Source organism: Mus caroli, unplaced genomic scaffold, assembly GCF_978045245.1.
Source record: "Mus caroli unplaced genomic scaffold, Mus_caroli_1 scaffold_4, whole genome shotgun sequence".
Classification (NCBI taxonomy): Eukaryota; Metazoa; Chordata; class Mammalia; order Rodentia; family Muridae; genus Mus; species Mus caroli.
The window spans coordinates 39,582,296-39,607,254 of NW_028227259.1; the positions used below are offsets into that span (position 1 = coordinate 39,582,296).

Sequence of the window (24,959 nt, forward strand, 5' to 3'; positions counted from 1 at the left end):
AGACATCTGTAGTTTCCTGAGCACAGAGAAACCAACCCCATTTTTTAAAAAAAGTGCCTACAGGGAGGTCAGGCCTTCAGCACGAAGGCCCACTTTCCCTGAAGGACGAAGAAGAATTGCTATGCAAGTATAATAATAATAATGTGAATAGTGGCATATTCAGTTAAAGGAATGCATGTCTGGTGTGTACAAGAGCTTGGGTGGACTCTAGCCATGTGCCAGGAGAAAGAAATCAACCCAAACCTGAGGGTGAAGCCTCCCTATGGTGCGACTGTATCTCTACCATGCAGGAGAAGGGGATAGAGGAGGGTGGCATGGAGGACAGAGCAGAAGCTCCTTGCAGGGTGGATCTGTGAGGAAGCACCCACAGGGGCTCCCCTGGGTGCTTGGTAATGTGGGTGCATCAATTCAAAGTTATCCAAGGCAGTGACCGGCCTGTACAGTGCTTGTCGATGCCTGAGCAAAACTTGGCCAATTCTGGGGTGACTGAGATCATGTGGTAGTTAGCTGTACAGAAGAACTGCACTATGCAGGGACTCTCTCCCAAGGCCTGTCGCTCTCTGTACAACTGCACCGCCCACCCTGTGCAGACTGAGCCCAGTGCCGGAAGCCTTGAACTCCTGCACTCAGCAAGAGGTGAAGTGATACAGAGAAGGAAATGCACACACAGCAGGGTGTTTGACTAATGGATGTAGCACGCTGCTGTCTTCTGGACTGGTCCTGAACCAATCAAGAATCTAAAGCATCTGGCAGAGGAGGAAGGGACGAGTCTCCGTCATCACCAGCAGAGCTCGGCCAGGGAGGAACAGGTTTGGTAAAGGGCAGGACAGCTTGTAGCTGTTCCGGTCTGAACTCTGCAGCAGCCCATTGGATGGAAAACCTGAACCTGCAGAATAGGTAGTTACCCAAGGCCTGTCTCCCATGGCCCAGGAAGAGGAGAAGATCTAGGGAAAATCACCCATGCTCCAATCTCCATGCCTTGGCTCCACAGTGTTGATTCACATCAAGGGTAGTCATTTCCTCACCCCAGGAAACCAGACACTTTGCTGGGAGGGCGCTCCCCACTGCCCCCACCAAGTGCAGACATATAGACTTTGGCTTGTTTGTTTGCAGGGTCTGAGGACCAGCAGAAAGTTATGCAGATGCAGATATTGACTGGTTCTGCTTATTAGAAAACCAGAGTGGCTTTTTGTACAGCTAGATGTGGGGACCAGTAAGGCCCAGGACCAGGGCTTCCCTTGTCTTTGTGACCCCCCTCTCCACCTTTAGTTGACATCACTGCCAGACTAGGGGGATGGGATGGCTGTGGGAAAGGAAACCCAATGACATTTGGTCTCCAGGCAGAAGCTGGAGGGATGCTGAATGCCACTGAACTGGGCTAACTCAGTCTAGTGAAAGACACGGAAGTCACCATTCTCCTTGACTCATTCCTTGAGCTGAGCACCTGGAAGATCTTAGGAGGCAAAGAGCAGGGACCCTCACCAACTGACGATGGTGGCACCTACCTCTTGCCCCAGCGAGAGGGTCACCTAACAAATGGGCTCAGGGCCTTTGTGCTGGCTCCTTCATGTCCTCTGCCCATCTCCAGTCCTGTTATGCCTACTCTTTTTAGCTCCCATGTCAGGCTCCCTCTGAAGAAGACCTCATGCTCTGTGTCCCCTCTGTAAGGCAAGCAGCCTGAGAACCCCACGTAGACCAGACCCCAAGCCACCTTGTCCCCCCAGACTCTTCTCTATCTTCATGGTGGCATTTATCACTATTTTGGGGAATAGGAGTCCAAAATCAAGGCAGCCTCAGTATCAGGCTCCCTCTGTAGGCTCTGGGGAAGGCCCCCATCTCTTCCAGGTTCTGGTGGCAGCTACCTGTTCTTGAAGCTCCTTGGAGTGTGGCTGACTCCATCGAATCTCTGCCTTCACCCCTACATCTCCCCATATCTGTACCCTGCCCTGTCCTAAAGACACCAGTCCTTGGATTTGGGGCCCATCCTAACCTGTGGGTGTCATTTTCATGTCCATCATTGTATCTACACAGATCCGATAGCCAAGGAAAGCCATGCTCTGACTCAGCAGGCTAGCATAGCATTTGGGGGACACTGTTCACCCGTGAGAGGTGCCGAGGGTGACAGTGATAATGGCTGTAGCAGTAGTGGCTTCTGTCTCTGACTTTTGAATCTTCCAAACTTTGTAGAGCAGTGGAGCCCACAGAGCTTCAAAAGACAGAGGTAGGTTGCTGTCCAACTGTGATTTCCACTGCCTTGCACATCCTGGGCTCTGCCTTCCAGAACCAGGCTTGCAGTGTGGGGAGGAGGAGAGGGCTGGGAGGAACCACCAGTGTTCTCCTGCCAATCAGGGCACACTTGCCTCTCTCTCTGAGATTAGGTTTGTGGGTCTTGGATGGACCAGGTCTATTCCACAGGATTCTGCTGGTGGTCACAGGCCGATGACCTGCTAGTAAGAACCCAGGTTCTATCTGTGGTCAAGAGGAAACTCCCCCAACGATTGGACCCGAAAGCTTTAAAGCCTTCTTGGTCTCCTGGGGCTGGGGCTGTGAGCTCACTAAGGGCTCTTAGTTCCAGAGCGAGCCTTAGGATGCCAAACCCGAGGTGTCACCAGGACCATGTGGTATGAAGGCTCTGGAGGAGGGTCCTTTCCACCTTTCCTAGTTCTTGGGTTGCCCATAGTTCTTTGTTCCATGGCTGTGTGACAGCTGTCTTTGTAAAAAACAAATCAATCAAACAAACAAACAAACAAACAAACAAAAACAACCACCACCACCAACACATCCAGAGATCCTAGAGAAGGTGTAGATTCTGGGTGACACTCTAACCAGGACCGTGTCCTCACAGAAATAGGTCCCTAATGGTTGATTTCCCATGAGTACGTTGAAGGATGGTCTGGGGTTCCTCTGCAAACCTCTTTCAGTGTGGTTCCCTGCTCTGTCTGGCCTGCCAGGCTAAGCTCTGTCCCCTGTTTGGTGTGCTGTCCCAGGGAAGGCTGGATTTGACTGGACTGGAGAAAGCAAGGGTTAAGTGTCCCATCTGTACCCAAAGAGAGGGCTCCCCACACCTGGAGAAGGGGTCTACTAGAGGCCAAGCAGAGTTTAGGTGTCCAGTAGTTCTGAGACTCTGGGATTCAGAGGGCACTTAGGATTGGGGACCTATCTACATTTCTGCATCAGTTGCATGTAGGACACAGTGAGTAGACAGCAGGAACAGCCACCTCTGGAAGAAATGCATCTGGGAGGAAGCAGGGTGGGCTGGACTGTTTGGGGCTGATAGGGAGCTGTCGGGTTAGGGGAGCCTTAGGGCGCTGAGTTGCGGTGAGAAGTGCCCATAGCTCTGTAGATCCTCAGACCAAGGGCTATGTCGTCAGTGTTTGTGAGATTAGAGGGTCTGTGCTGCACACTGGCTACCCCACTCCAGATCACTCCCAGTTCAGTGGACTCAGCCTCAGCATCAATCCAGAGTCTGACAGGGACCCCCCCTCTGGTCCTGAGCCCACACCTGATGGCCCATTTTCTTTTTCCTGTACCAGATGGACGAGATCAAAGGGAAGGAGCGGGTGATCCTGGCCCTGGAGAAGGAGCTTGGTGTGCAAACCGGGCAGACCCAGCGGCTGTTGTTACAGAAGGAGGCTCTGGATGAACAGCTGGTCCAGGTCAAGGAGGCAGAACGCCACCACAGCAGCCCAAAGAGGGAGCTTCCTCCTGGCATTGGTGACATGGCGGAGCTTATGGGTGGCCAGGTGAGGGATGGTGTCTCCTGCTAGCCAGAAAGACCACTTCCCTCTGCTGGCTACTGTCCTACCATCTTCCTGGCTCTTCTCTGGTATTTCCTACTCTCTCACACTCCCCTCCTCTCTGGATCCTTCCCACCAGGATATTCATGATATCCGATGAGGCAAAGAGGAAGAAAGGGGGAGAGGGAAGGAGGGAGTTACTGATATTCAGTGTATGCCAGGCTCAGCACTCAGCACTGAGAAAATATTTGTGGAGAACTGGCTGGCTGAGCCGGCTGTGGCTGGAGTTGCAAAAAATATATGGAGATACAGAGAGCAGGGTCCACAGCTGATGCTCTGCAAGAAGGAGGCCCCTGGGCAAGACAGAGAGTGGCAAACTCAGAGGCCCGGAGACCAGCAGGGTTTCCCCAAAGTGGCAGGGCAAGTGTGTGTGTGTGTGCTGGGGGTGGCAACTACCAGGCTCTTAGCAAAAACAGGCAGTTGAAGCAAGCCTGCCCTCTCTCCCTTTCTTCCTCTCTGCTTCATCGGGTGTCATGAATGCTCTGTGCTGAGTGTGCATGAGGCGCTGATGTTTCAGAGTTGAGCAAGACAGCCTGCTGTGGAGGAATGTACTAGCATATTCTAGAAACCACAATGGCATCCAGTGGGTTCTCATAAGTTTGCAGCATGGGTGGGAGCTTCAACTTCAATCCTCCTGGGCTGGTGTTTGAATCACACCGAGGTTTTCAGTCTCAGGCAGGTTGAGATGAAGTGTCCCCGGGAGGATGGGACAGGTGTGCCTGTCTGTCTGCCTCCATGTTGAGCACATGGTCCTCTAGATGGGGCCGGCCGTTCCCGTTGTGTCTTCACCGGGTCTTCAGAGGCTCCATTGGAATCATTTGAGCTTCTTCAAAGTTTTTTATTTTTAGGATCAACATATGGATGAGCGAGATGTGAGGCGATTTCAACTGAAAATTGCTGAACTGAATTCAGTGATTCGGAAGCTAGAGGACAGGAACACCCTGCTGGCTGATGAGAGGAACGAACTGGTAACCACCCAAAACATGTGGCGTCTGGACACGAGGAAGGGACTAGGGCCAGGAGTGGATGCAGAGGGGCCCCTGGGTCTCTTTACTTCCTATCCCGTTCTTTGTGTGTGTGTGTGTGTGTGCGCGTGTGTGTCTGTGTGACACTCATGGAAGAAATCTCTCCGCTTATTGTCTGTGGAGGGATCCATCCTTAGAAAACAGTGGGGGAAGGAATCTCTGCAGGGTTTCCCAATATTTACATCAACAGAAAGTAACAGCAGACACAGGCCTTCAGTACCAAAGCCTCCTGCACAGGATCTGTGGGGGTTTCCAGACCGATGCTGCTGCACAGTGATGAGGAGCAGATGTTGCCGACAGGGAGACTCCTCACCCTTGAGTCGCAGGGCGGAAGCAGCGTCCCGAGCAGGCTTTGTAGTTGTTTTGGATTTGCAAAGCTGTTCTTTTAGGTAGTGTGGTTATGAATAGCTCTATTTTTCCTTTATTTACTTGGCATAAAAGTTGATATATTTCTATTTTTAAAAAGGATGAGCATGCATGCTGGTAGTTTAGTTGCTAGAGTCTTTGCCTGGCATGCAGGAAGCCCTGGATTATGCCATACCCAGCACATAAGCACATAAGCTGCATGTAATTCCAGCCTTTAATCCCAGCACCTGAGGGGTGAAGGCGGGAGGGTCAGAAGCTCCAGGCTGTACTTCAGCTTGAGGTTTGTGAGGCCAGCCTGAGCTAAGGTTGTGAGGCTAGCCTGAGTTACCTGGCATCCTGCTTCAGATTTCTCTCTCTCTCTCTCTCTCTCTCTCTCTCTCTCTCTCTCTCTCTCTCTCTCTGTATGTGTGCGTAATGAACACGGACTAGTTTAAAACAAATCTTTTGTAAAACTAGTATTTGCAAGAATATGCTTATTTTTGCTATCGAAATAGCTAAACTAATTTTATTTTTATAACTTCTCTCTCTCCCTCCCTCCATCTTTCCTTCCATCTTCCTTCCTTTCTTCCTTCCTTCCTTTCTCCCTCCCTCCCTCCTTCCCTCCCTCCCTCCCTTCCTTTCTTTCCTCCGTGTGTCACAGTACACTTGTAGATGGCAGAAATCAACTTTGGGAAGTTGGCTCTCTACTTCCAGTGTGTGGGTTTGGTAATGGGAGTTAGGTCATCAGACTTGGCAGCAAGCACCTTTACCTGCTGAGCCAGCTTGCCGGCCCCAGCTGAGCTAGTTTTCCATTGTTAATGCACAAAGCGTTTGGAAGAAGCCTCATGACCTTGTTGCTCTTTCTAACCTTGACTGTGAAGGGAAATGCATCTTCACAGGTTTAGCAGAAGCGAAATGACGTTCTTCCTAGTGTACGTGAAGGCATACCCCAGACAGCTATGATCAGACTCTACCCCCATTATGTTTCTACTTCTTGCTTAAATATTCATGAGCTAAATAAATACTCATGAGCCACATGGCAATTTACTGTAGCAAAACCTGTAGGCTGCCTGAACAAGTCTCAGGTAGAAAGAGTGAGGTGGTCAGCATCTGAATTCCCCACGGTGCAGTGGCTCCTGACCTGGGTGGTTGGTTACACATTTCACTTTAGTAAACAAATCCACACCCAAAGGGTTGACTTTGCACTTGTGGGATTAGTGCTCTGCAAGGTGCGTGTAGATTTACCAGTGCAGCCAATCCCTTATGTATGGTAGTGTCATAGCCTTGATGGCCACCCTTCCTGGTGGCCATTCAGGCTGCTCCTGGCTTCTTTACTGTTATAAATAATGCAAGAAGCCCCATGCCTGTCTTTACTTTAGAGGGTCTGTAGTTATCCTCTCTTGGGTGGGAGGTCACACGCGCCTTTGGTATGTGACAGACAGCGTCTGAGTGTTCAGTGTGACTGTGCCCTCAGCGACCACAGGGCCACCTCTCTGCTCACATTCTGGTGCACAGCAGAGTGGCCATGGCCCTCCTAGGCAGATGGGGGGTCTTAGTGAGTGAGCTGAGGGGCTCAGCGCTAGGTCAGGTTCATGGTGAGGGCTTGGTGACATGGTGGCCACTTTTGTGGTACAGACATGGGGACATTTCGGTTACTTTTTACTTTTGGTCCGTTTCTCATTGTGAGTCTGAGCAGATGAGGTTGTTACTTCAGTTCTGTAGATGAGGAGACAAGCTAAAAACTTGACTGTGGCTGTGCAGCTGGACAGCGACCGAGCCTGCAGTTGCAATTACTGTACTTACAAGGAAAAGGAGTGACCACTTTTAGCCATGGAGGACCCTGCCCCTTCTCCCCAGTAGCCACCATGACCTCTCACTAGTCTCTTTCCCACTGAACTGCCCCCACACCACAGATTAGAATCATGGATTGCTCTAGAAGTTAGATCTAACCACAAAGCTTTCCTGACTGAAAGTTGTTGGGAGCTAGGGTGAAGACCAAACGGACAAGAGAGGCACAAAGGGTTTTCCAGAGGCTGAATGAATGGCAGCCCGGAAAGACACCCCACCTTTGCCAGGACTGTTTGCTTGGAGTTCTGGTGAATCCCTCCAGGCTGTAGGCCTAGACTCACCTCCATGCCCGGGACTGAGGCCAGGGCTCTTGTCTGCAGGGTGTTGTCCTATGGCTCACTGAAGAGGGGCTGGGAAAGACTAGGTGGCTGGCTGGATTGACCTCTGGGGGCCATGCTTCTGAAGAGGGACCATGTTGAGAATCTCTGCTGGCCTTCGCGGTGGAGCTTGGCCACCCGTGGGGCTGTGCAGCCTCCTGACCCCTGTCTGTGCCTGCTGCAGCTGAAGCGCTCTCGGGAGACAGAGGTGCAGCTGAAGCCGCTGGTGGAGAAGAACAAACGCATGAACAAAAAGAATGAGGATCTGCTGCACAGCATCCAGAGGATGGAGGAGAAGCTCAAGAGCCTCACGAGGGAGAACGTGGAGATGGTGAGGCCCACTTCCCACCTGGCTAGACTCTGTGGTCCATGATCTCTGCCCACCCCTTGACACCTCAGAAGTGGGCTCAGTCCTGGCTGGTCTTGCTCGCCTCCACATCTCCATATGCGCACTGCCAGAGTGCCTGCTGCCTCATCCCCTCATTGTCCCAGAGGAGGACAGGGCAGAATCAGTAGGCCAGGCTTATACACTGATGGATTATAGCCCATGACTGGCTCATGCTTTATGGGCTTCCCTGGAGACAGTTACTGCTGAAAGGGCTGTACGTGGGGGCAGGTTTTCCCTCTACATAGGATGACTGGTGTCTGTGCTCTGGGGGGTTTGTAAGATACTTTCAGGTCCATTAATTAGAGTGCCCATTTCACAGCTTAGAAGACTGGGGCCCAGGTACTAGTGTGGGTAGTCTGTGATGAGGAGTTGCCTCCCTGCCTGTCTTGCCTTCTGGCTTTCAGAGATCATTCAGATTATCCCCTGCCCCAGCCCCACCAGCCATTCCTGTGAGCATCACTGACCACACCTCTGGCTCAGCTTCGGCCTTCAGCTGTGTATTCCCCATCTTGGGACCAGGGGTCTGTCATCCCCACCCCTGAGCCCCACAGCAGTGCTGTCTTTCACACTGTAGCACACCGAAGCACCCTCTCTCCTTCTGGTTGCAGAAAGAAAAGCTGTCTGCTCAGGCCTCGCTAAAGCGACACACATCCCTGAATGACCTCAGTCTGACCAGGGACGAGCAGGAGATAGAGTTCCTGAGGCTGCAGGTGCTGGAACAGCAGCATGTCATCGATGACCTCTCTCTGGTACGTTGTCACTCTTGGCTAAGATGACACCACAGGAGGCAGAGTCAAGAGTGGGCATTAGGACAGGAGTGGGACCTGACAGTCCAGCTTCTGACACTAGGTCCCCTGTGATCTCCAGGAAGCAGCTTTAGCTTGGTTGAAATGAGATCAGTGCTACCTGGGAACAGTTTCCATGGCAACTCACTTTTCAGTGGGCTCTTGGCTTGCCCTGGTGAAGAGGCAGCCTGGATCTGTTCTGAGGGGCCTTTGAGTTATTATTAACTTGGATTCATTTTTTAATTTAGCTATTGCATACCAGGAGTTTGAGCCCGAAAATCTGAGCTTTATCATCAGATCAGAGTTTGAAGGACCAGCTGAGACTGTCATGAGGGCTTCATAGCTGCTCAGGGGTGGTTATGATGAAAGGAGAGGAGAGCGAGCCTGCAGTAGAGAGGGGTGTCTTATTCCAAAGATAGCGCCCGGCAGTGCAGTCAGGCACATCTGCAGTGAGCGCAGAAGCGGAGTGGGCTCTGCTTGCTCATGAGACCTGCGTGGGCATGATGGTTCCATCCACGGGACTCTGAAGGGCGGGAAGCCATGATCACATCCTCGGCGGGTTGCATGAGAAGCGGTGCCTGTCCTCTACCCTCCCCTCTCTCCCCCTGCCTTTCCCACACAGCCAGCCATCTTGGCTTCATTACCTAGATGACATAATGTAGCCAAGGATGACAAGACACACTCAATAAAGAGACAATGAGTGAAAAGAAAAATAAGCCAAAGCGGGACTGGGGAACAGATTAACCAGTCTGCCAGGATCTGGTCAGATCCAGTCCCAGTTTTGTCCTGCTGGAGGGAAAGGAGGGAGTGCTGATAGGGAGAGGCCCTGGGTCCATCTGGGTCCTCAGTACTGCCACCCCTGTCTGCAGTGGACCCCAACTAAGCAATGCTGCAGGAAGCTCCTAGCCCCACACAGCAAGAAAGAAACAACTGGAGAAAATTAAGTCACACAGCCAGTACAAGGGTTGTGGGGGATTCCATCCCTGCTCTGTCTAGCTCAAAGCCGTAAGCATCCAGCTGCTGCTATTGCAGGTAGACCCTGCCAAGGCCAGAAGAACCACTGTGAGGCCACACTGCTTGGGCTTGGCAGCCTCAACCCTCTGCCTTTGGCAGAGGCAGGTGAATTTCTGAATTCGAGGCCAGCCTGGTCTACAGAGTGAGTTCCAGGACAGCCAGGGCTACACAGAGAAACCCTGTCTTGAAAAACCAAAAAAAAAAAAAAAAAAAAAAAGAAAAGAAAAAAAAAAGAATCTAGGTTTTTCTGTGATGAGATGGTCCATCAGGGTGGGTGACAAGGACCTGAACAAGTATCTTGTTACTAGGCTCTCAGTTGGGTGCCTGCAGTGTGAACTAGGCCATACTGATAGAGAGGTAAGCAGGCAGGTTGGTGCACTGAACCTCCATGTCTTAACTGTGTGGTCCTGTGTGATGGGGGCCTGGTTGCAAGTGCTCACTGGTGGCTGCATTTCTTTTCAGGAGAGAGAACGCCTGCTGCGCTCCAAGAGGCATCGAGGGAAGAGCCTGAAGCCCCCCAAGGTGAGCCTGCCACCTCAAGCCAGTCTTACAGGAGGGGAGGGTCACAGGGCCAGCCGCAGGCCCAGAGACTGTGTGACACAGCTGTGTGTTGGCTGTCTCAAGGCTACATACATTGTGGCACAGTAATGTGACCCAGATATGGAAATTTATTAATGGAACACTTACTAATGGAATTCTGTGTTTGAACCTTGGATTATGTGCATCCAAAATTTAAAAAAACAAAAAAACCCATAGTTACTCAGGCCTTCTGAGGGATTTGAAGGACACTCAGCCTCATTTTATGCCTCCTGTGTGTTATGGGATCTCAGGCGCTTTGTTGAGAGGTGTGGAATGGAGCCCTTTTTGTAACATGTGACTGCTGTCTCCCAGAGGCTGTCTGGGTGTGCCATCAGGAGCGAGCAGAGCTGGGTGGGGAGACTTAGAGGTCCCCGGGGAGGCTTAGAAGAAGCTGTGGTTTGAATGTCAGCCCCACTGGCCACTTGTCTGAGATGGATCTCTGCTCCTTCCTGAACTGGTACCTGGCAGCTTCGTCTACTGACAGAGATGGTTAGAGAAGTGCTTCTGGGTAAGAAAAACTGTGAAGGTATGACAGCAGATGGCTAAAGACGTGGAGTCAGAGTGGCAGCAGGGAGTGGTGGGGACAACCCTTTTCTGGCCCAGAACACCTAATGTGGCCCAGTTGGCACAAGGTAGGCTGATGGCATCAAGCATTCCACTGTTTAAAGCGAAGCATAAGTCTTCACCTCAGAGTGATGGAGAATGCCTGTGGCCCCAGCACTGGACAAGAGGGAATGGGAAGATTTGAAGTTCAAAACTAGCCCTCTGGCTAATTGGTGAGTTTGAGGCTGACCTGGGCTATATGAGGCTCTGCGTCAATAAGCCAAGAGATGAGGGAGGGGCAGATCCTTACATGTTATTTCCCTAGGACTGGCTGAACAAAAATGGGTCCCTTGGAATGACAGGAAGTTAGTGTCTTATAATTCGTGAGACCAGAAGCCTGGCTTCAAGGTGCTGGTGAGGCCAGGTCTCTTCCCCCAGGCGTCTCGTCTGGAGGGCCCTCTTTTCCATTTCCTCCAGCTCTGGGGTGTTCCAGTGATAGTGGCTGTTCCTTGCACTACTCCAGTCCACTGCTGGGTCACACTGTCATCTTTAGGGACACCGGATATACTGGGTTCAGAGCCTATAGTGCCTCAGCATGAGGTGCTTCTTCAGGACCTCTTGCATAGTTATCTTTGCATTGACCAAATAAATAAATAAATAAATAAATAAATAAATAAATAAATAAATAATCACATTCTGCAGCAGCACAGTCAGGAAGGACTTCAGCGTATCTTTTGAGGGGACACAATTTAGTCATAATACCATTATATAAAACCCAAGGATTTTTAATGTGGATGTAAATGTCAGAATACAGAGAGTGTAAAATGTGTCTCTGAGCCATCTCTGCCCTGTCCCCTCCCCGGGTAGCCAGTCTGAATTCAGTCTGAGCTCATGGTTGCTTGGATTGATTAGTGGTCACCCCACTATCTCAATTCATCCTCAGAGCCACCCTGGCTCTTCCAGTTACGGGAGACAGAGATGTAGAGACAGCTCGAGGACGAGCCAGTGGGCAGATGGGGTCGAGCCTCGGACTCACTGTCTGCAGCAGGCTGAGCTGAGTCAGGGGCAGGTCTTTGTGTGCTGATCTTAGATGCTCAGAAGGCTGTGTATGATGCTGCACGCCTTTAATCCCAGCACTCTGGTGGCAGAGGGAGGTAGTTTGAGACCAAGTTGGTTTCCACATATAGCAAGTTTCAAGCCACCTCAGTCAGGGCTTCCTAGTAAGATCTTCTCCAAAACAAAACAAAACAAAACAAAACAAAACAAAACAACAAACACCCTCAAAACGAACCAACCAAACAGGAAAAAAACGGACCAGTAGGAGGCCCAGCATAGCTGTTTGCATTCACAGACCTGTTGACACCCACCTTAATAAAGCAGGGGGATAGCAAGTGATGTCCCCATGGCTTGTCCCCAGGGTGGGCCAGAGTCTGTCCTACACTCATCTGGCACTTAGAATGTTTATTGCCACATAATCTGCTGAATGTGTGGGTCATACAATTGTTCAACGCTGCAGGCTTGCTCCCTCCCTCCTGTGGTTAGGAGGAACGCTGCAGCACCCCCACACGACAGCCTTCAGCTGATTCCAGTAACTGCGTTTGGTGACTGTATAATTATTTGCCCGCCCTTTCCCCTTCTGGGGGCGGGGGGCATTTTGCTCTGGTGGTAAATGTCACTGAAGTAAAGTCACTTTGAGCAGAAAGTCTGGCTGGTTCTGGCTGGTACCATCTCAGTGTTTGCAACATGGGCCTAATGGGGAGAAAGCGCCCCCTGCTGCCAGAAGAAGGTTGTGACATCTGCAAACAGTGCTTGTGAGACAGGAGTTAAAACTACTGAGGGTAGGTAGATGGTTGGTTCACACTGCACATGCGTGGCATGAAACAATCCATAATTAAAGGTTACCAAGAAATCTGTTGTGAGGTAAGATTACCTCAAGCCTACGTGGCCTGTGAAGCCTTTTTTGAAACTTAAAATGTTTTCAGTATCAAATAAAAAAAAAATTCAGGTTTTGGATTCTGGATTAGGGATACTTAACTGATGAAGTTTATTTTAAAAAAATCCTGCCAATCAGAAAAACCCAGCAATTGTAAGTAGTTGTGCTTCCAATCGTCCCAGATAGGGGCACTTGGCCTGTCTTCCACTGGTCCTGATCTCTGAATCTGCTGATTGGGAGAGACATTAACAGCACAGCACGCCAGCAGTGGTGGTGGTGGGGAAGCGCGGGGGAGGGGGGCGGGGGGGAAGCATCTGTCTCCAAAGAGTGACTGGCACCGAGCAGGGGGCTGACTGACTAGGTGCACAGCCTCTCCCGAGAAGTGCGTTTGCAGGACATTGCCTACCTCAGAGAAGCAGGGGTGTGTGCGTACGTTAGTGCGAACCCTAGAAGGTTGGGTGTGGGAAAGCTGTACGGATTTTGTTTTCTTAAAGGTAGGATTGCTTATAGCCCAAGTTGGCCTTGACCTCCATGTGTAGTTGAGGCTCCTCCGGCCCCACTTCCTGAGTGGTGGGGTTCCTGGCGTGCTCCACCAAGCCCTGTTTTATGTAGTGTTGGAGGCTGATCCAAGGCCTTTGTGCCTGCTAGGTTAGCCCTTCAGCAGTTGATCTGCATCCCCAGCCCATGGGAAGTGGCTTCCCTCTTACTGTTTCCTGGGCCACCAGCATCTCTTTTTCTCCAGATTCATGTAGGCTGGCTTTCATCCCAGGATCCTGCGTTTTAGCCCAGCCCTGTGCAGACCAGGTGGACAGGCGATGGTGGCTTCCTGTGCAGACCGGGTGGACAGGCAGCTTTGCAGCTTTGGGCTTGAGCGTGATTGTACTCTTCTGTGCCCCATTGGTGCCCTTCAGGCCTGGTGCATCCTGGTCTCCTCCTACGGCTGAAGTACTGATGGTTTTTTTGTCTCCCCCTATAACTGCCCCCTTCCCCCTTTTACTCTGTATGGTGTATATCCTAGGACCATGTCAGGTCCTCCAGCTTCACAGACCATTTGAATAAATTCATTGACACTTACAAAATTTTTCAGAAGCCTCCCAGATCCATCCCTGCTCTTGACTCCTGACACCTAGACCCTAGGGAAGCCTCTAGACTCTGAGGACTCCTGTATTAGTTAACTCTCGTTACCATGGAGACCAGGTGTCTGCCAGAAACAACTTTAGGGAGGAAGGGCTTGGGTAGGCTTACAACCTCTGATGGCACTGTCAATCATGCTGAGTCCGTTGATTCTGGGCCCCTCCTGAGCCAGCACATCATGGGAGCAGGAGCGCGTGGCACGAGCTGCTCACGTGCTGCATAGGAAGCAGAGGAAAGGCATACAGGAAGGGATCAGGGCAGATACAGTCCCAGAGACACTCCCTCAGTGACCTGCTTCCTCCAGCCAGGCCCCACCTCCAAGTTTCTACCACCTCTCCACCGCTACTCAAAACCTGAAGCCATCTGATGGCTGTGGTCTGATAGTCTCTGGAGGTACACATGACTTTTTTTTTTCCTGGGTATTTATATCAGTCCATTCAGGTAGACAGTAAGATTGACCATCATACACCCTGATGCACAGGTAATGGAGACAGGGCAGTGTCCCCAGTGGTGGTCCTCATATTTAAATGGTCTCCACAGTCCTAAGGACTACCTTAATGTCACCCTGGGCTTCCCAGGAGCACCTTCTCCCGCCATGGGATTCCCTCTGGGGCAAGACTATGCTGACTCTTTGTGCCTCCTGCTAGTTTAGGCCAAGCTAACATCAGTTCCTAGTGAGAGGTGCAGGGGAGACCCTAGTTGATTTCTTGGGCCTTGTCCTAGAGTCTAGGGACCTTTCTCTGCAGGGGTCTGGCAGCAAGGAGGCCTCAATATGGGGCAATGAACCGGACTGCAGACTGTCAGTAGCTGCTATTCCATAGCCATGTGAATTGAACTCTAGCAGAGCTCTAGCACATGGGTGATGGGGATCTTGGGTGTAGCTGAGAGACTGAGGTCTGGAATGTTGAGCAGTCAGCCCCAGCACAAACTCTGAGGCCTGAGACAAGGGCATAAGCTCCTAGAATTTGCTTCCTGGTTCTCAAAACGAAATCACATTCAAATCAGGAGATCATACTGGAGACCTGGTTCTATGGCTGACCATAGTCGGTAGTCAAGAAATGATTGTGCCTCCTTCCTCCCCTCTTTGTCTTAGAACAGTAGCCTTGCTGCATGTTCTAGTTTGCTTTTTATTGCTGTAGTAAATGCCATGACTATGGGAGGAAGGACCTTGTTTCAGTTTACGGGTTACAGTCCGTCATTGAGTGTGGTCAGCACAGAAACTCAAGGCAGGAATCAGCAGAAACTGAAGCAGAGACAGAGGGGGCTGTTAGCTACTGGCCCTCTCTCTGGCTCATGCTCAGCTAGCCTTCTACAACACAGGACCTGCTCAAGGGTGGCAGTGCCCAAAGTAGGCTGGGCCCCTCCCACATTAGTCACCACGAGAGTTCTTCACAGACATGGCTACAGGGCAGTCCTATCAAGGCAGTTCTTTAATTGAGGTTCCCTCAGACAGTTCAAGGCTGTGTCAGGTTCATAGAGGAGGCGAGCTAGGTTATTGTGGCTGGGTTTAATGCAGATGCTCAGGTACCCGCAATCCACAGTGTAGCCTTTGAGACAGTGTAAGTATCCTATGGTGGTGTCTACCCAGGAAGGCTGCAGAGCCTGCTGGGCCATGTGCCTGAGTCGCCTCTTCTCTGGGGACCTTGGCTTACTGCCAGCAGTGAGGAGTCCATGCCTGATGCCTGGCAGATCCTTCTGGCGCGTTGTTCCTGAGTCCACTCTGACATCACATCTAGGAGCCCTACAAACCAAAACCAGTGCCTAGCTGCTTGTGGAGGGTTGGGGCAGAGGAACATTGGGCACTTCCGGAGCAGACACTGCTGTGGAGTGACTTCCCGCCTAGGACACCCTACTGGTTTTCAGTGTGATTTTTTGCTTCTCAGCAGCCAAAAGTGCTTCTATCCCTATGTTAGTTTGCAACTGAACCCGTTTGTCGTCAGTCCTTCTCCAGCTGTTGCCCTGAGAGCTTCTATGGCTTCATCCTGCCCTGTGTGTCCCCGAGGCACGACTGTAGCATAGCATCCTACAAGCCTAGAGATTCAGAACGGCGACTGCATGAAGCGGTCAGATTTTATGCCCAACTTGAATGCAAGGCTGGTCCTTGGCCCTTGTGGTGAGAGATTTCCTAGTGGCACTTCTCTAAGGGCTGTACCCCTAAGTCCAACCCTGGCCTCTGTCTGGGCAAGGTACTGATGACTTCCTTATAGCTTAGGAATCATAGCTCCCCCCCCAAAAAAAAACCTCTGTAGTGGTTTGTTGCAGGTTGTGTACGAGCTCAGGTAAATAAACTCTGAGAGCCACACTTCGGGGACAACAGGGGCTGCGTGTGCCAGGACACCCACGGCTGGCGGTGGGTTAGTTTGCAGATGTCCCAGGCAGACGAGGGAAGAGACATCCCATCCTTTGCGGCTCTGGGCCTGAAGCAGAAGACTCTCGTCATGATACCGTTGCTACTGCTGTGCCCAAAGGCTTTGCAACTATCCAGGGACCTGGGACTGTTGACAACAGTTCTGGGCATAGGGAGATTGGGTCCTAGGAGAGAAGTCCCCAGAGGACATGCAGGTTTAGAAGCTGTGCTCTGTGACAGATACCTGGGCTGGCCTGGAAACTGGCTACTCTCCATTGATAGCTCTGTCACCAGCATCACCACCGCTGTTGCCAAGGGTGCACCTTTGGGGCGTCCCTGTCCTCTGGCTTCTGCTGCTGACACTATTCAGGAAGCTGTGAGGGGCAGGTGTGCCTGTTTTCTGGGGCTGGAGAGAAGGCAGGGATGGCCTGACCAGCCAGTACAGGCTAGTTCCCGCAGCATCCCTGACAGACATGGAGTACATCCTGTTTGTGCTCTACTTCTCCTTCTTCCTCTGCCTCTGCGCCCTCGTGTGCCTGTACTTTTCTGGCTGCCAGGAGATGACCTATAAGCATGAAGGTAGGCAGCTGCCTAGGATGGGAGGGTCTGTCTTGGTGACTCTTGGCTGCCATCGGAAGGTCCTAGATCTTCTGGGCAATTCTGGCTGGATGCTGGGACGGTGAAGAGAAGAGCTGGTGAGATGCTGGGTCCAGTGGAGAGGTGTGTGTGTGTGTGTGTGTGTGTGTGTGTGTGTGTGTGTATACGTGTGTGTGTGTGTGTTGAGTCCAATGAAGATGGTTAGCCTGTCTTTGTCTGTGTCTGTCTCACTGTCTGTCTGTCTCTTTCTCTCTCTGCTGAACTCAGTGGAGAGGTTAGTATCTGTCTGTGTGTGTGTATATGTGTATTGTATGTGTGTGTATGTATGTATGTATTATGTGTGCCAAGCATGAACTTATGTGTATATGTAGAAGAAAGATTTGCTCTAAAAGCATTTTGGTCAAAATCACAATTACACACACAAACACACACACACACACACACACACACACAAGCACGAGCGGCTCGAGAGCGCACAAGGTCTCATGTAGCTCACTGTAGCTAGCTTCAAACTTAACGATGCATCTGAGGATGACCTTTGACCTTGAATTTCTGACTGTCCTATGTGTCCCGTGACTCACAGCTGTCAGCTCTTCGCCCCACAGCCATGCATAGCACACTTGGTGTACACCGACCCAGATCTCCATGTATACTAGACAAGCACCCTACCAACTGGACTACACCCTCAGCCCCCAAACTATGTTTTAAACTTTGGATTTCTTTGTAAAAATGACACTGGCTGGACTGACTTGTGTTGCAAGCAGGGTGGGTGTCTAGAGGGACAAGCCCCTTTTCACAGTCAGCTCACTTGGTGCCTGAGAATTGTAAGAACTTTTCTGCCCAATCCAGGAAGTTTAGAATTAAGGGACACAGGCCACTTGGCAGCAGGCAGCGGGCAACATCTCCTGGTGGCCCTCCCCCGCCCCTCGGGAAGTGAGTGTGGGCCACCTCAGTGTATCGAGGAAGCAGCCAGAACAAGTTTCCTGTTCTGAGGACATAGGCACTGTGTTCACTTTAAACACCAAGGTGACTTTTCTGTTTTGTGCTGTTAGTGAGGCTGTGCTGAGTGGGCTGGCTCTGTCAGCTTCTCTGTCACCTCATCACCTAGACAAAGGAGCTGTTCCAGGCATGCAGGTACACACCTGTAATCCTGCCGTTTGGGAGGTAGGGGCATGGAGGGATGGAGTTTAAGGCAAGCCTGGACTACATGAGACATTTTAAAAGAAAACAAAGCAAAGCTGGGCAGTGGTGGTGCACGCCTATAGTCCCAGCACTTGGAAGGCAGAGGCAGGTGGATTTCTGAGTTCAAGGCCAGCCTGGTCTACAGAATGAGTTCCAGGACAGCCAGAGCTACGCAGAGAAACCCTGTCTCGAAAAACCAAAGGTGGGGGGGAGGATTACAAAGCAAAAAGGAACCTCTAAAGGAGGCAGGCTAGGCCACCCGTGTGTCCTGAGAGCTGGGCAGTGGGCACTGGAGCCCAGCCAGCTCCTGATAGCTGAGGAAGTAGATGGGCCATGCATAGTTACTGACTCCCCTCCATTACAACAGGATTTCACTGGAACTATTGGTTTGTGCTGGCTTCCTCCCTGTAAGTAGCTTCCGGCTTCCCCTGGTATAACGTGGCTTTCTGCAGCCCCAGTCTAGGGCCAGGTCTACTGTGAAGCTCTACCTGGGCCTAACCTTGTCCTATTCAGTTGGGAACTTGAGCAGTTGAAACCTTGTGATTAGGCTCTGTCATTGAGCGCTTCATTAAAAGCCACCCTGTTCTTCAAGAGCAGATTAGCCTAGGCAATTGATCTGTGTTACTAGCCCCAGAAACTTCCAGAATGCTAACAGTGGATGGTCATAGGCCACCACCACATCCTAATTTGGGGAAGTGTGTAATTTTAGGACCTTCCTGGGGCCCACTTGGTAGAAGGGGGAGCAGAGATGTCCCCACATCAGGCCACTAGTTAGCACAGCCAACACGCAGATCTGTCCCCAGAGGACAGGCAATTAGCAGTGTTTATGAAAAATAAGGTTGGCCAGGCAGCAGCCCAAGGGAACAGGGATGTGGAGCTCGAGTCAGAGTGAGCTGCTGGTGTGGACTCTACTGCTTCCTGTTGTCGCCAATGCCTGCAGTGGTAGGGCTTCCTATCTGACGGGAGGGGAGATGCTGAAGGCCACTTGGACTATATGGAGCCTCACCTGGTCTCACCATCCTCCCTGTCAGCTGGGTACAGAGGCAGGTGGATACCCAGCAGATGCTGGCCATGTGAACCTTCAAAGAGGTCACGTGAGAGCAAACCCCAAACCATGTGAGGAACATTCTGGAGGGAATGTTTGCAGGGGCCTGGTAGAGCCTCTGTAGAAAACCCTAACTGTCCAGAGTGACTGAGAAGTCCCTCCCTGCCCCTTCCCTGTGATGTCAAAGGGACTTCCTCATGGCGTTGTTGCTGGGGACTGCAGCCTCTATGTTCTCGTATCTGCACATACATGTTTGCTGCCATAGTGGCTTGGGTGTAGGGTACACTCTGCCTCCTCTGTGGGTTAAGGATAGATGTGTGACTCTCTGGGAGTCCTTGGGAGCCCAGAGCTGATCACTGCAATGAGGCTCCTGTTCTCTCACAGTCCTGGAAAGCACTCTGATTGGGAAGGCAAGGGATTCTCTCGAACAGGGTGTTTGGAAGGAGAATAAAGAGCAGTGTGCCTTGAGCCAGGAAGAGGGGTGCATGTGGAGGTAGATGGTTGATGGACACAGCCCTCTGGGGCTAGTGCTCCCTAGCAGGTACCCTACCTGGCTTTAATCGTGTGTCTCCAGGCTGAGCCTTGTCTGGCTCACTGAAGCTGCTCAGCCGGTGACTACTGAACGAGTGAATGAATGATTGAACAAATGAGTGAGGGGAGCCCCACATCCTGTGCAGTTTGGAGTGAGAGAGGTGTAGCAAAAAGATTCTCAGGTAGTTGGCAAACAGGGCAGAAAGATGATCTGAGGTTATGAGTACAGGGCCCTTAATGTTATTCTTTCTAATTATTTCAGTGCTCTGAATGCATTGTCACCCGAAGCTAAGAGGAATCACCTCTTAGGCCGAGCTGCTGGGGAAGATGGGGTCAGAATTCTGGTTCTCCTAATCACATCTCCTTTTCCTGGCATCCCGTGTATCAGCTCCTTCTTTGGGGCCAGACATCTCACTCAGCCTGTAGAAAGCCCTGGGTGCTGGGACTTAATTAAGCACAGAGTGAGTGAGGTCCCCTCTTACACTGGAAGGGTGGCATCTCAACAGTCGTCAGGAGGGACCTAGAGCTCAGAAGACCTGGCATTTAAAGCCAACTGAAGAGTTGCATAGCCCCCTCTGCCTATGACCCCTCCTGCCACCTAGTGATCATTGTTATGCTAGCCGCATCTTCAGCAGACTTAGTGGCTCGCTCCGTCCTGAGCCAGCTGTAGATGGGGCCACAGCTGCCTCCACCTCAGCCTCAGCCCCCTGTGCCCTGGGCTGGCTGTGGGTAGGCAGCTGCTGTCTTCTTGACCTCGTGCTCCTTGCCTCTCACAGAAGCATGTTGTGGAGACATTTTTTGGATTTGATGAGGAGTCCGTGGACTCTGAAACATTGTCTGAGACGTCCTACAACACAGACAGGACAGACCGGACCCCAGCCACGCCGGAAGAGGACTTAGATGAGGTAAGCAAAGTGCAATATGCTAGGGACGCCACACCTTTGTCTTGGCCAGGGCTGCTCCCTCTCTGGTGGTCAATCCTGCCATGCCTTAGAGCCTCAGAGCAAGGAAAGCCAGGCCTTGCTGCCTAGAGGGCACCCACTGAGCACCTCCCTCAGAGCTGATCTCCTGGGAGACTTAAGGCTGCTAGAGCAACACCCAGATGCTGCCCCCGGTGCTGCTTACAATTGCAGGTAAAATTACACGTCTCGTTTCTTATCCCCCACACATAGGTGACAGAAGTGGTCACAGTTGGTGACTTTCCTAAATTCCAGGCAGTATTTAATATAGACTTTCCCCTGGTGCTGCAGCTCACACCAGGCTTCCTCTGTGTGTGTATGTGTCTGTCTGTCTGTCTGTCCGTCCTCTGTGCACCCCTCAGTGGCTGTCCCCTGAGCCTGGCTGTGGCAGGTGCTGGTGGAGCTTTCTGGTGTCACATGTGCTCTGTTGGGAAGCTCCATGCAGCTTTCTGCATGAGCCTAGGATTGCCCGTCCTCTGTCTCCCTGTCCTAGCTCCTTGAGCAGCCGCCTCTCACAGCCCCATGGTTCAGGGCCATTCAGGCTTTACTATGGAGTGCCTTCTTGAATGGTGTCAGGACCCTCAGGAAGATGGACCCTTCCTCCAAGTCAGCCCACTGGCCTTAAATTCAGTTGCTTATGGAGTGGCCTACCCATGTGGGAAATGCCACGGGTGTCATGTCCTGTCTGAGCATCTGGCTAAAATTTGGTCCAATATGATCTCCGGTTTTTACAAACTTGTCATGGTACCCGAAACAGTGACTTGCTACATTAGTCACCCTGCACTGTCCTCTCACGACCACACGGGGGCTTCACACACAGGTGCTCTCCAGTCACATGCCAGAGCAGAAACTCCCAGACTCGCATGGCCAGAGGGACACCCTTCTCAGGGTGAGCCTTTACCTGTCGAGTCAGGCTGGCTCCCAGGAGGCCTGTGAGTGCTGGGGTGGCGTGCTGAAGTGGGGGAGGTATTTTCTCCAAGCAGCCTTCACTCCAGGTCCTTCCTGTTACTTTCTGGTGTGACAAGCTCTCTAGGCATTTGTAGACACGCTGGAGAGAAGTGGGCATTTACTCGTGTTTTGACTCTGTCCCTTGAAGTCACATGAAGTCATGAATTGACTTGTTTGTTTTGTTGTTGTTTGGTTAAGACCACAACCAGAGAAGAGGCGGACCTGAGGTTCTGCCAGCTGACCAGGGAGTACCAGGCTCTGCAGAGGGCTTATGCCCTGCTTCAGGAGCAGGTTGGGGGGACACTGGATGCTGAAAGGGAGGCCCGGGTAAGTGTGTCCCCTCGTTGATGGGGAGGTACAGAGACTGGGGACCAGGAGGGGAGGGACCTAGAATCTTGAAACTGAGGGAGGTGAAACTAGACCCTCCACTTTTTGTCTGCTGTCTGTTTGCAAGAGAGAAGACTTACAGAGTTGAAGGGGTAGGGGCAGATGGATGGACAAACAGCTGAAGGACTTGATGCCAGGCCTGATGATCTTAGTTCCATCTGCCGAACCCACGTGGTAGAAAAAGAACTGATTCTTGCCAGTTGTGCTTATGACCTCCACAAACACACACACACACGCACGCACAGACACACACACACACACACACACACAATGAGTTAAAATAGAATGGAATTTAAGAAAGTGATGAAGTTATAGACTCAGCCAGCCTTTCAGGCTTCAGACCTATTCTTCTCCCTGTAGAGCCAAGGCTCCTCTCCCCTCATGCCCAGTGTCTTCAGGAAACACTTTCAGGAGTTCTTGGAGCACCCAAGACACAGGTACTACAGGTTCAGGAAATAAATACATTGTGGTACTGGGATGAACTTTTCTGGAAACTTCCTCCCACTAACCCTTCTCCCACCTTGAAGTCTATAGTATTTGCATGTCCCTCTAGGAGTTCCAGAGACACCAGGAAGCCCATACTGGTTTAGTGCTGTCCCATGTTCCCTGTCTCACTCCCATAGCCCTATTAGCCGGGATGAATCGATTCCATGTCCTGCAGAAGGAACAGAGACTCAGGAAAATAGCAACTTGCTTGAAGATGCCCAGATGGTCCCCAACATAACTGGGATCTGGGACTGTGCAACTCAGGCTCAGAATGCTCCGGAAATAGTCCTGGGAGCCCCATGCAGGCGGGTTTGGGTATCCTAAAGCATGCATGACACCATGGTTTGTAGGTCTCAAGAATATGGAAGGCGTGGGCATGAGCAACCATCTCCAGAATGAGCTTGGCACTCAGGGATCAGGATGGTATCAGTCTCAGAGAGTGGGTGGGGCAGACACATAGGGAACAGGATCCCCAGGGGATGTAGCCATTTCTGCCATAATGAATGACCAGTCTTTCTTTCTGGACCACAGCAAGTAAACATCTAGGCTTTATCTGTGCTTAATTTCTTCTTGTCTTTTAACGTCGTCCACTTTCCCAGTTAATGGAGATTTCACAGTGAAATGCATAGTGGAACATGGTGGTATATATCTGTAGTCCCAGCACTTGGAGGCTACAACAGGAGGATTGCCATGACTTGGAGGCCAGCTAGGGCAACATAGTGAGTGCTAGGTTAGTCTGGACCATAGTTTGAGACCTTGTTTCATAATTTAAAAAGAAAGGGGAAAGAGGTAGATTTCCCCACTTTCCAGATGACCTTGAACTCCTGATACACCTCCTGAGGGCCAAGATTTCAGGCCTCTGACAACACACCTAGTTTGGGTTCCTGACATCTGGAAAGCAGGTCACATCCGTGTCTTCACATTCCGCGTGTCAATGTGTGGCTGTAGCCAAGTAGCTGGGCCTCCCGGGACTAGGGTATGCGCCTACTCTGTTCCCTGCCTGCTTCATCTTGCTGTAGGGTCAGCTGATCAGTGACTTCCTTGATGTACATGACTTGCCTGGTTTATGAGGTATTAGGTTTTGGTCTTTGCTGTAGGTGACAGAGAGCCCCATTAGACCCCCAAGCAAGTAGAACAGCTGTCAGCAGCTGGATGATGCTGAAGGAGAAAGCACTGACCTTGTCAGTTCTGGCTTTGGGACCCTGAGGCATCCAGTTTGGGCAAGTTCATCCCGGAAGAGGGTGGCTCCTCTTGCAGGCTGCCCTTTGATTGTCCTTTACTTGGGGAGTTAGAACCATCACCCCCCCACCCCACGATCCCTTACTTCCCACTGCAGGATGCGGCTGCAGATGGACTTCAGAACGCCTCAAGTGGTTGTGACGTGAGCATGCGTGCAACAGGACCCTCCTACCCCCAAGCTCTCTGGCTGTGGAGGCAGCTGGTTGGCAGCCTGACTTGTTACCTCTGCAAGTGACTTGCTTACTTCCTGGTCTTTCTACTTCCAGACTCGGGAGCAGCTTCAGGCCGACCTGCTGAGGTGCCAGGCCAAAATCGAGGACTTAGAGAAGCTGCTGGTTGAGAAGGGACAGGTAAGCAAGAAGGCCATGCACTCTGTGATCCTCATGGCTCTGTCCCCACAGTGTCCCTGGGATCGATGGTGTCTTTGGTGTGCCAAGGGTAAGGGGGTGGTTCTGTGGAGGAATCCCTGTGACCCCAGGCAAGCCTGTGTTGCCGCAGTCAGAGTGTGGTGCCCTTAAAGCTTGCCTGGCTTCTCCTTGATTGCCCACATCAGGAAAGCAGAAGGTTACTCTCAGAGCAGAGACGCAGCCAGAAGCTCTTGACTGGGGCTGGAGCCTGAAGAAAAGCTGCTGTTTTCTGTCAAGATTTTAATTGCCTGTGCATAATTGAAGTGCTGTGGGCCACTTGGCAGGGCGCATAGCAAAGGGCTGAGGCTGTGACTCCGCCATGGGAGTCTGGATTGGTTATCTGCATGGACTCCTCTCTCTGATTTGCTTAGTCCAGGCTCAGTGGGCAGCAGGCAGAGAGAGGCAGCCCTCAGGTCTTTCTTGTTGGTGCCTATTGTAAGCAGAGGGTTATCTATTTTACACGGTTCCCTAGGGACCCAGTACCAGAGGTGCCATCTTAGAACTCATTTCCTGGCAGCAGTCAGCGGATTGAGGAGATTTTCACTGCCTCAGAATAGCTTACTGGCACAAACTAGTCACATGGCCCCATATGGGCCTATAAAAGGCTGGTGCACAGGCACAGGCATGGGTTTCTGTAGGTCCTTGCTCCTGTTCTCAGAGAGAGACTGAGGCATATGGAGAGGTCTCAGGTCTCAGATCTTTCTCTCTCTCTCTCTCTCTCTCTCTCTCTCTCTCTCTCTCTCTCTGTGTGTGTGTGTGTGTGTGTGTGTGTGTTTGTATGGTATAACAAGCTGCCTCCAAACGTAGTTGTTTAAATAGTATGGTTTGATTTGTTCTGAGATCTGTGGATTGGTGCCAGGCTGGGCTCTGTAAATTGTTGTTCTGTTGGTCTTGCCTGGGCTGCCCTGAAGCTTCAGTAGTCAGGCAGGTCAAGTGGGGCTAGGAGGCCTTAAATGAGATCACTTGCCACTTGAGGTCTGGTTATCCCTCCTACCATAGGTATTCTGGCTTTTTTATCTGGTCGTCTGGGATGAGGAACCCCGTTCTCTCAAGCACCACGAATACTGACCAGGCCTCTGCTCACATCACATTCATTAGTACTTGAGTAGGCAAAACACATCAC

The 24,959-nt window shown here is 51.4% G+C and overlaps 2 protein-coding genes across 3 annotated transcripts in view; both read left to right on the top strand.

Moving 5' to 3' along the window:
• Nucleotides 1–24,959, top strand: part of Jakmip1 (janus kinase and microtubule interacting protein 1) — a 119,760-nt gene that overhangs the window by 68,284 nt on the left and 26,517 nt on the right. For both annotated transcript variants that reach the window (XM_029477928.2, XM_021162250.3), the window contains 8 exons: nucleotides 3,534–3,743; nucleotides 4,646–4,765; nucleotides 7,517–7,663; nucleotides 8,329–8,469; nucleotides 9,982–10,041; nucleotides 20,187–20,315; nucleotides 21,516–21,644; nucleotides 23,696–23,779. In XM_029477928.2, coding sequence (XP_029333788.1) covers nucleotides 3,534–3,743; nucleotides 4,646–4,765; nucleotides 7,517–7,663; nucleotides 8,329–8,469; nucleotides 9,982–10,041; nucleotides 20,187–20,315; nucleotides 21,516–21,644; nucleotides 23,696–23,779 — 1,020 coding nt within the window. The remainder of the gene's footprint in view (nucleotides 1–3,533; nucleotides 3,744–4,645; nucleotides 4,766–7,516; nucleotides 7,664–8,328; nucleotides 8,470–9,981; nucleotides 10,042–20,186; nucleotides 20,316–21,515; nucleotides 21,645–23,695; nucleotides 23,780–24,959) is intronic.
• LOC147005132 (uncharacterized) lies at nucleotides 16,213–20,315 on the top strand. The gene is made up of 2 exons (XM_085836651.1): nucleotides 16,213–16,634; nucleotides 20,187–20,315. The coding sequence occupies exons 1-2, from the start codon at nucleotides 16,529–16,531 to the stop codon at nucleotides 20,216–20,218; spliced, it is 138 nt and encodes a 45-aa protein (XP_085692777.1). The 5' UTR covers nucleotides 16,213–16,528; the 3' UTR covers nucleotides 20,219–20,315.